We start from the raw sequence: 10903 nt of genomic DNA, 5'->3' as shown, positions 1-10903 counted from the left end.
ACCAGCCTCCACCAATTCCTTTGGCAGTTCATTCCATACATGCACCATCCTCTGTAGGAAAATATTGCCCTTTAAGTCCCTTTTATATCTTTCCCGTCTCACCCTAAACCTATGCCCACTAGTTCTGGACTCCCTCACCCCAGGGAAATCTATTTATGCCATCCATGCCCCTCATGATTTTATAAACCACTATATGTCACTCCTCACCCTCCAATGCTCCAGAGAAAACAGACCCAACCTATTCAGCCTCTCCTGACAGCTCAAATATTCCAACACTGGTGACATCCTTGTAAATCTTTTCTGAACCCATTCAAGTTTCACAACATTCTTTTAATAGAAAGCAGACTCAGTCAAGTTTGTGAGACATGATTTCCCACATAGGAGAAAGTGATGTCGAGCTTATGCTTGAAACATTGACTCTCCTGCTCCTCCTGACCAGCTGTGCTTTACCAGCAACACACGTTTTGACTATGATTTCCCATGTACAAAGCCATGTTGACTCTCCCTAATCAGGCCTTGTCTTTCCAAATATATGTACATCCTATCCATTCAGATTCCCTCCACTTGCCCACCACTAGTGTCAGGATCACCCGTCTATAGTTCCTGCTTTTCCTTACCATCTTTCTTAAAGAGTGGCACCATGCTAGCCAACCTCCAGTCTTCTGGCACCTGTGACTATCGATGAAACAAATACCTCAGCAAGGGGCCCAACAATCACTTCCCTAGCTTTGCACAGAATTCTCGGGTACACCTGATTGGGGCCAGGGAATTTATCCACCTTTATGCATTTTAAAACATCCAGCACCTCCTTCTGTGTAATATGGACACTTTACAAGATGCCATCATTTATTTCATTTATTTCCCCTTATTCTATATCGTCCATGTCCTTCTCCACAGTAAACATTGATGCAAAATATTTGTTAAATATCTCCCCCATCTCCAGTAGTTCCACACATAGGCTGCTTTACTGATATTTGTGGGGCCCTAATCTCTCCCTAGTTACTCTTTTATCCTTAATATTTTTTATAAAATCCCTTTAGATTATTCCTAATTCTATTTGCCAAAGCTATCTCATGTTCCCTTTTTGCCCTCCTGATTTCCCGCTTAAATATACACCTACTGCCTTGATACTCTTCTAAGGATTCATTCAATTTCTGCTGTCTATACCTGACATATGCTCCTCCTTTTTCAATATCAGAAGCTCAGTTTCTCCAGTCATCCAGCATTCCCTACACCTACCAGCCTTGCCTTTCCCCCAACAGAATCATAATATATCTGGATTTCTATTATCCCATTTTGAAGGTTTCCTATTTTTGAAGGCTTCCCTTTATCCGTGAACATCTGCCCCCAATCAATGTTTGAATGTTCCTTCCTTCAATTTACAACTTTAACTTTTAGATCTGGTCTATCTTTTTCCATCACTATTTTAAAACTAATAGAATTATGGTCGCTGGCCCCAAAATGTTCCCCCACTGACACCTCATTACCCTGCTTTTTAAGTCAAGTTTTGCACCTTCTCTAGTAGGTACACCCATATTTTGAATCAGAATTTTTTCTGATACATGCTTAACAAATTCCTATTCATCTAAACCCGAAAACTTTGGCAGTCCCAATCTCTGTTTAGAAAGTTAAAATCCCCTATCCTAACTACCTTATTATTCTTACAGACAACTGTAATCTCCTTGCAAATTTGTTTCTCAATTTCCCACTGAATATTGGGGGTGGTGGGGGTGCGGAGGGGGGGGGGGGGGGGGGGGGAGGTGGTGTCTATAGTACAATCCCAATGAGGTTATCATCCCTTTCTTATTTCTCAGTTCTACCCAAATAACGTCCGTGCACGTATTCCCAGGAATATACTCCCTAAGGACAGCTGTCCTGTTATCTTTTATCAAAAACACCACCACTCTCCATCCCTTGCCCTCCCTTCCTATCCTTCCTATAGCAGTTGTATTGAGCTGCCAGTCCTGTCCATCCTTGAGCTATGTCTCTGTAATTGCTATGATATCTCAGTCCCATGCTTCTAACCATGCTCTGAGTTCACCTGTCTTACCTGTTGGGCTTCTTGCATTGAAGTAAATGCAGTTTAATTTATCAATCCTATCTCGTTCTCTGCTTTGCTCCTGACTTGCTCTTTTTCATAACTGCACCAGTCTCAGACTGATCTTTTTCCTCACTATATCCCCGGGTCCCATTTCCCCCACCCTACCATTATAAATTCTCCCCAGCAGCTCTAGCAAACCTCCCTGCCAGTATATTAACTCCCTTCCAATGCAGGTGCAATCTGTCCTTCTTATACAGGTCACTTCTACCCCAGAAGTGATTCCGCTGATCCTTTTCCCCTGCACAAGCTCCTCAGCCAGGCATTCATCTGCTCTATCCTTCAAAATTACCCTCACTAGCTCGTAGCACTGGGAGTAATCCAGATTTTACTATCATCGTGGACCTACCTTTTAAATTCCTACCTAATTTCCTATATTCTCCCTTCAAAATTTCATCCCTTTTCCTTTCTGTATGATTAGTTCTAATGTGTACAATGTGGAGTTCCACGTCATAATAGAGAAGTTTTATATTCAACATGTAGAAACTTGCTTTTTGCAGATTCAGTGGGCTTTATTTTAGCTAACTATCAATTTACTGTGTTGTTAAGATCTACTTACACTTAATTCAAAAACGGTTTTGAAGTTTTACTATAGGACTGTGTAAAGTAGGATAAAGTAGCTGTCGCCATGCCAGTCCATAGGATTGCTCTCTCATTGGAGAGAGACAATTAGTGGTGGTTTAACCTCAAGGTCATTAAGCCTCAGGTTAAATACAGTCCTTCACGGTAATTCCTGAGAAAATTACAATTAACTCTATCATTATTTCAATGATTTCTAATGGTTGCTTCAATAGTTTAGAACTATTGGAGAACTTCAATAGTCTACCGCCTGGCCTGAAGAAACTCGAGCACTTGCAGCAGATGAGTTTTAAAAGTCCCTCTAGTTTACAAGAAGCCATTGTCCCTCGACTCGCCAAACGTGTGATTCAGCATCTCCCATTACTCATCTGATTTATGAAGCAAGGGATCTAAGATGAGTATGCAGAATGACCAGACCGCAATAGGAGTAAACACTTCCCAATGTACTGTTAAATACTAACGCAGAACTTCTGCTAATATAAACAGAAAATGCTGCAGAGTATGACAGAGTCAGGCAGAACTTGTGGAGAGAGGAAACGAGGCGGTAGGACAACAAAAAGAGTCTGTATAAGAATGAAGAGCCCAGGAATGATTAAAAGGGTTTTTTTTGTTGTTGCCCAGTGATAGGGGTTAGGCAAGTCTCACCTGTTCCAGAGGTGTGTAATAATATCTCTGAACAGGTTGGTTAGAAAATATCTGAAATGACAGAAAGAGTGATGGTGCTACAAGAGGTTTCTCTCTCCCTGAATGCTATCTGACGTATTGAACGCCCTCAGTATTTCCTGATTTTAGTTTAGATGTGCAGCTTTTCTCCCAACATAAATGTTTAGTCAGAAACATGAAAGGACTGTGAGTTGCACTCTATTGCATCTCACCCTTTTTAAACTGCAGCTTGGAGTAAACCATTTGCTCATCGTGTCCACTTTCTGTCTTGGGCTCTGCTTTGCGCCTGTTCACTGTTGAATACTCCACCTGTAAGTGTAGGACAACGCATTAGTTCTCCGTATTTTGATGCATGGAGAATTTAAGCAAACAGCTAAGTACTTTTCGAGATTATATCAGTCTGCACACATTGCAGCAACTCAGCCTTCAAACTGAGCGTGGTAAATTCATTCATTTGTTAATTCACATTCGAAAGATGACACTCAGCCGCAGACTGAATAAATATTTCATTATTTTCAATTGCCGTTGCATGATTTTCTAATATTCATTGAGTAACCGGATTGTAGAAACATTCTCCATTTAAATCGAAATCTAAAATCATTGTTTAAGCCAAACATCACAAAACACCAGGTTATAGTCCAACAGGTTTATTTGGAAATACTAACTTTCGGAGTGCTGCTCCTTCCTCCCCCTGATGAAGAGCACTCCGAAAGCTAGGTCTTCCAAATAAACCTGTTGGACTATAACCTGGTGTTGTGTGATTTTTTAACTTTGTCCACCCCAGTCCAACACCGGCACCTCCTAATCATTGTTTATGCCAACATGCCTCTGCTGGTGAGATGTTGGTCGCTTTCTTTTCCACCAGTGGATCAGAATTAACGATCTCCAGATCCTGCGGGTCTTCTCCATTTCTTGCAGAAAACAAGGTCGCATATATTGTTGTACCTGACCTTGAAGTGTCCTGCAGAGTACACAGAAAGCAATATTAATGGTCTGTGTCACACTGAGCTCTTGGCGAAATGCACCTGAGATGAATTTGTTAATGTTATTTTACATGATAAAAGATGACAAAAACCTTGCAGATATATTATTTACGTCATTATGGCACAGGTTCAGTCTACACTGCAGAGAAGTTACAATGGAAACAAAAGCAAGTTAAATCAATTGCGTGACTATCTTCTTTAATCTTTAACTGTCATGGGTTGTGGAAACCGCTAGCAAGCCTATCATTTGTTGCCTACACCTAAATATTACAGAGTGGCATGCAGGGCCATTTCAGATGATATTAAAGTGTCAATATCATGTTGTTGGTGTCACAAGTAGGCGACAATGAGTAAGGGTGGCAGATTTACCTCCTTAAAGGATATAAATGTACCACATCGGATTTTACAACAGTGCATGATAATTGTGATAGTGACCATCACTGAGACTCCCTTCAAATTCCATTTTTTTCAACATTGAATTTGAACCCATGTTCCGTATTTGCTTCCAGGCCTATGGATTACTGGGTCAGCAGCAATAAACATATTGCTGCCGTCTTCAGATATAAACGTCAGCCCTCAATTCTCTCGTTTTCTCTTGCTGACTCACTTTTTATTTTCTGTAATTTTATTTTCTGTTTCTATTTCATTCAACGGCAACACCAAAGCTTCTATGAAGTTTCCTGAACTCAATCCCCCGGCTGCCAAGCCTATCCTCACCCTGGTGCCCAGCGTCCTGGACTGGCCGTCAGTCCGTCAGCGGCTCCCCATCCGAGGTTACACGCTGGTGTTGCTGTCAGAGCCTCTGCGGGATATCATTGGTCCGGAGCTCTCCAACTTCCTTTCCCGAAATAATCTTCAGTTTTTTAGAGCCATATATTTTCCAAATGACAACGTTTTTCTTCACCTAACGACAATGACCATCTGACCGTGCTAGCATTCGTCCGCCGAGGTTGAGTAAACTGACTCCCACACCAACCGCTTTTAGAAGTCTTGATGTTTTGAAAAAACATTATAGCACTAATCTTTCGTCTAGCCCTAGTTGTGGTCAAACGCCCTATTTACCGTTTCTATCTCGTCTGACAATTTGTTTAAGACCATACGAACCAGGAACGGGAGTAGGCCATTCGGCCCCTCGAACCTGTTCTGCCATTCAACAGGACCAAGGCTAACCTAACACTCTTCACGTCAACTTTCCTGTCCTTTCCGAATAACCTGTGATTCTCCGACTGATCAAGAATCTATCTCAGCCTTAAATATGCGTAAAGACTCTGCCCCCACAACCCTTTGTGGCAAGAATTTTCAAAAATTCATGACTCTCTGAGAGGAGAAATTTCTCTTCAACGCAATCTTAAACTGGCATCCCTTAATTCTGAGACTATGCCCACTGATCCTAGACTCTACCATGAGAGGAAACATCCTCTCGACATTTACCCTGTCAAATTAATTAAGAATCCTATATGATTCAATGAGATCATCTCTCATTCTTCTCAACTCCAATGAGTAGAGTCCCAACCTGCTTAATCTTTCCACATAAAGCAATCCGTCCACACCTTGGAGAATCCTTGTGAATCTTTTTGAAACTGCTGTCTATGAAAGATTTTTTTAGATAAGGGAATTAAAACTGTTCACATTCTCGCATTCTTCAGCACCTTGGTCCTTTGCAATGTTCCTCGGTGATAATTCTTCAATCAAAAGATATGGGAAGTTGATACTAAAGACAATTTTGACACATAAATGTGTTAAATTTCAAATCAAAAATCTTAAAGACGTTCTCATGCGTAGATTTAAGTCACTTGTTCATCAGACTAAATCCTAACATGTACAATGTGTGGGGTATAATCCCACTGTGTTAAACACAACTCCATGACAGATGCAGTACCTCTGGGACAGTCCCGGTAGGTGGAGAGCAGTGTTCAACTCCTTTCTTCTCTGGAATGACAAAACAACCGAAAATAGTTACAAGCCAATCTTACGTGTTGTGCACAGTCTGCGACTGAGTTACATTTATTCGGCTTAGGTCTGTACCGGCCTGTGCCGTGAGAACGTGCCAGTGTCGATATAATCAATAATGAAATCGTTTGAGCACCGGAAGCGCAGAAGCACTTTTTAATCTAGATAAGACATTGAGCAACATTTGCTTTGAGATCTGAACCGTAACAACCTATGTCAACTGCAAATTAACTGCTAGGGACAATTAGCTCGGGACACCAGATATTGAATGATATCAGATTTGTCTTTTAGTAGTACGTGCTTCCATGCAGTTTATGAGGCAGTAAGATGCAAAATTTTAAATAAACCATTTACGAGAAAAAGATTGAATGGGCTTTCAGATTTTTACGGTAGTGGTATAAATTTAATTGGACCAGAGACAGTATTGTGTAGCCTTTGAATAGAATAGCTTACCCAGACAATATGGTAAACAACATTGTAGCTAAAAAGGCCCTTCAGAGACAAAGCAATAATAGCAAAGTTAAATCACTATAATGCGGTTCACGTTGAACAGCCTAACTCTGCCGGACTGCAATGATGTACATAATCGAGGGTGAATTGACATTTCTCACCATTACCACTATTAGAATTATCAAAGTCAACAAAATGTAATCTGGAACCGAAAACAGGAAATGCGTGGCTCACTAATCGGCCTGAATTTATCGGCACAGCAAGAATTCTAGACTGAAAACAAAAAGAAATGCTGGAAATCGCAGGGGATCAAGCAGCATCCGTGAAGAGAGAGCAAGCTAACATTCCGAGTCTAGATTACTCTTCACCAGCCCGCTCTGGTGAAGAATTATCTAGACTCGAAACGTTCGCCTGCTCTGTCTCCACCGATGCTGCCTGACCTGCTGCGATTTCCAGCATTTTTTCGTTTTCAGTACAGATAGCAGCATCAGCAGTAATTTGCTACTGGTGAGAATTCCAAGGGATACAATAACACAATTGCAAACGCGTTAAACGAGGAAATAGCTCACTAAATGAACAGGTACTCTCAATGAAAAAAACGTGTTTGAACCTGAAATACGTTCTAGCTCTGAAGAGGCTGACTTTAGCTTAAAGTGACATCCAGAGATATTTAATCACCCAGTAAAGGAAGCTGCTCTCAGCCTGTGTATAGTACTATTGAGGCCAGTCGGTGCTCTGTACCGTTATGTATTAAACTGAGAGCAGGGAACACTTGGCTTGTCTCAAAATGGTAGGTTTTGGAGAGCTCAGTAGATTTTAATTCAGAAAATGTCCCCAAATCAAAGTCTAGACGAAAACAGCCAAGGGACAAATAAAGTTAATGTAAGGTGGCTTGTAATGAGTCAGGACACAAGAACAATGCATACCGCCCAGTAGCCAAAGAACTCCGGGAGAGGATAACAGGATTCTTTTTTTTAGAAAAGCGACGAACATCTGCTGAGGATATATTCGAATGAGGGCACCTCGTTCCCTCTGATTCATAATGATGCGTTTTTGTAGGCAGGAAAAAAAGTCATAATTGGCCAAAACACACAGGGTACAGGCCAAGTGCTGAAAATGGGATTGGAATAGTTAGATTCTTGTTTTTAACGGGGCAGTGTCGATGGGCTGAAGGGCCATTTTCTGCCTAGTAGAACCCTATAACTCTATGGCAATTAATTGATAATTGAAACTTGAGTAGATTTCGATTTCGTTGAGATACTAATAAGAAGTTTGAAAATATAATTTTCTCAAGATTTGTCGAAGACGTGGCCTTCATATGTTACATTAACTTCTTCCCTAGAGATCAATACTATACGCAGGCTGAGAGAAGCTTCCCTTGGCGGATGATCCAATATCTCTGGGTGTCACCTAATGCTAACGTCGGCCTGCTCAGAAATAGAACATCCCTCACGTTCAACATGTCCGACAATTACACACGCTGATACGTTCTAGTTATCGTACATAAACAGAGCTTTAACAATGTACTTCGACTGTTTTATTTAGTGAGTCTATCCCACGTTGTGTACAAAAGAAACGAGAGAGTCGCCGTTTTCGGTCAAGCATCTGTTATATCCCAGCGTTGTATTAAGTTCCGACATTGGTATATTAAATCGTGGTAATATTTGATACGTTTGAGAAAAGTAGGAGTTATGCACCTAAAATTTCTAATAAAAGTGTAATACTCACGTTTCGCTTTTTTGTTGAAAATCACAGAGAGGAAAATAACGCATAAAATCAGCGGTATACACAGCAACTGGTAAGGGAACAGATTTCTGCATTGATCGCGCTCTTAAAAGAAAGTTACATGAATCTAAAGTGAAAATCTGTGCCGAGCAATACATCATTCAACTATTATAATTAAAACCACGTAAGAAATCATTATTATCATTGCACCCTCCGACTATGAGGTGACCCCAAAAGTGTACCTATGTTTTATGAGTTTCCTTCAAGTAATAACTTTTATTTGCATGCGTCAGGAGTACAAGAGAAACCCGCTGATATTTCACCTGCATCTCTCCTCTTGAGATGCTTTGGGAAACGTGTTCTCTCAGTTAAACGTAAAACAACAAAAAAGTTAAAATTACATCCAAAACAGCCGCTGGACAAAATCCCAGAGAATTTACAGTTAATCTCCCAATGTCCTCCTGACTGGACAAACATGAGTGTTCTGTAGACCGTTCGCCCCGAGGTTGGAAATCGAGGATATTATGCAGGATTTCTGCGGCATGATTTAGTCGGAATTTTCATGGTGTTTGGTTTAAGGCTGGTTTCTTTTTCCGATTTTGCTTTTCCCGAGTTTAAAAAGAAACTCTATGCAGCAACAAGCAATGAACATCAACTTAAAACTGAGTCCAGTAAAACCTAACATTCGGGTAAAGTCAATAAAATTCGGGATTCGTTATATTTCCGCTTGTTGACTGCCATATATTTGTACGGGAAGGGTTGAATATTCACCTGACCGAAAATCTGGAGGTCACAACACCCTCCTGACACATACAGAGGTGTTAATGTCGCATTCACCAACACGCGCCAAGTATTGGGTGCAATTCACACCCTGCGGTCCTCATGTTTTCAAATGGGAAGTGGAGATGCTCGTTGTGAAATACTAACGAGGGGAACAGAATGAGACTTTGGAAGCGGTTTCCTGGACTACTTACAATTTTACTTGGAAACATTGAACTGCACCATAACCAGAAAAGAATCCTCGCTGGAAATGTCGCTAACACGCTAACCGCACCGCGGTGCCAGTTACTGGCGGTGCTGAAGTGAAGTTGTGCTCAGGGCGGGCATATTGAGTCACTGAAACCAGTATCTACATTTTACACCCATTTTCTTCCTTCCCCAAGTAGCCTTGCTTTATGATTGGGCTGAAGGATCAAAAGTTATCCAATTCTCTCCGCCCGAGTGACAGTTATCAGCGGGAATTGCTCAATTTCCCTCCCGCCTACGCTCCCCAACAAGAGTCGCAGCAATCCTGGGGCTTCGCACTCTGTTTTAACATCCACAGCTCAAATAAACACTTGTCCTGGAGGCAATGCTGTGACTGGGTGTGTTGCTAATGCTGGGACTTACCCATTACTGTCAAAATGCTTCCTTTCCCTACCAACTCTTTGGTAGACGGGGGATTCAAAACCATTAATTCACAATAATATGTGCCGCTGTCTCCCATCTGAAGGTCGCTTATTGATAATTGGGAAATATTCCGTTCTCGGTCTATTGTATGGACCAGTCGGACTGACTTATTTCCATTGCGCTTGTCCATATAAATAATTATTTCGGTCTGATTACTTCGGTCCGCGGGTCGATGAAGCCAATTGATTGCATAGTCCTGAATTCCGTCAGCTGCATATTGACAGGTCAGATTCGCTGTCGCTCCTTCAGTCACCAGGAGAGTTCCTGGAGTCTGCTCAACCCGAATCCCTTCGGCAGCCCCCAGGCTCCAGTCTGGGCAGAAAGTGGACATCGGTATCCATATCAACACCAGGAGGTTCATGTTAACGAGGCGGCTCTGGAGGAGGTCGGTGTGAAGGCTAGCAGAGGTTGAGGCAGTCGCTCCGTGTTTACCTGGACAGGGGCTAAGGCGCGGATGTGGGGCGTGGGGAGTCTGCAGGGAACCAGCCGCGTGTGGCTGACAAAGCTCGGCAGCTCAGTCTTCTCAGGCAAGTGGTCGCTCACCACAAACAGCTCCGGCAACTTGAGCGTGCGGAAACAGCTACTGAAGGCTTTGATGCAGTTTCCTCCCACCTCCTTGCTGTTCACATGTAGCCCTGGGTTATTGTCATTTAAAACGAAATCTATATCAGCCTGTTGCGGAGATGCTATTACAGATCCTTGGAGCACTTGGGATTTGATTCCAGGTCTCCTGGTCCCGACAGGCATACTACCCCTGCACCACAAGAGCCGCTTTATGCTACTCTCATAGAATTACATAAGGGCTAGGAGCAGGAGTAGGCAATTCAATCCCAAGGCCTTCTCCGTCATTTAATCCGATCGTGGCTGATCTCACTTCCGCCTCAACTCCCCACTCCTGGGCGCTCCCCATAACCCTTCAAACCCCTTACTCGTCAAACATTTCCCCATCTGTCTCTTTCTTAAACTTACTCAATGCCCCGCATCCGCCGTATACTGGTCTGTTGGA

General features: G+C 42.2%; 1 protein-coding gene across 1 annotated transcript; it reads right to left on the bottom strand.

Annotated features, from left to right (window-relative positions):
• Positions 1 to 2337: 2337 nt before the first annotated feature.
• On the bottom strand, positions 2338 to 10311 carry LOC148145443 (uncharacterized). The gene is made up of 5 exons (XM_088000324.1): positions 9838 to 10311; positions 8452 to 8553; positions 6203 to 6252; positions 4167 to 4301; positions 2338 to 3649 (listed from the first exon to the last, which is right to left on the bottom strand). The coding sequence occupies exons 1-5, from the start codon at positions 10256 to 10258 to the stop codon at positions 3539 to 3541; spliced, it is 819 nt and encodes a 272-aa protein (XP_087856450.1). The 5' UTR covers positions 10259 to 10311; the 3' UTR covers positions 2338 to 3538.
• Between the last annotated feature and the right edge of the window lie 592 nt (positions 10312 to 10903).

Source organism: Chiloscyllium plagiosum, unplaced genomic scaffold, assembly GCF_037043375.1.
Source record: "Chiloscyllium plagiosum isolate Xiang-an unplaced genomic scaffold, Cpla_swu_hap1 HiC_scaffold_24, whole genome shotgun sequence".
Classification (NCBI taxonomy): domain Eukaryota; kingdom Metazoa; phylum Chordata; class Chondrichthyes; order Orectolobiformes; family Hemiscylliidae; genus Chiloscyllium; species Chiloscyllium plagiosum.
The sequence above is the reverse complement of the archived record's forward strand: the minus strand, read 5'-3'. Positions and strand labels throughout refer to the sequence as shown.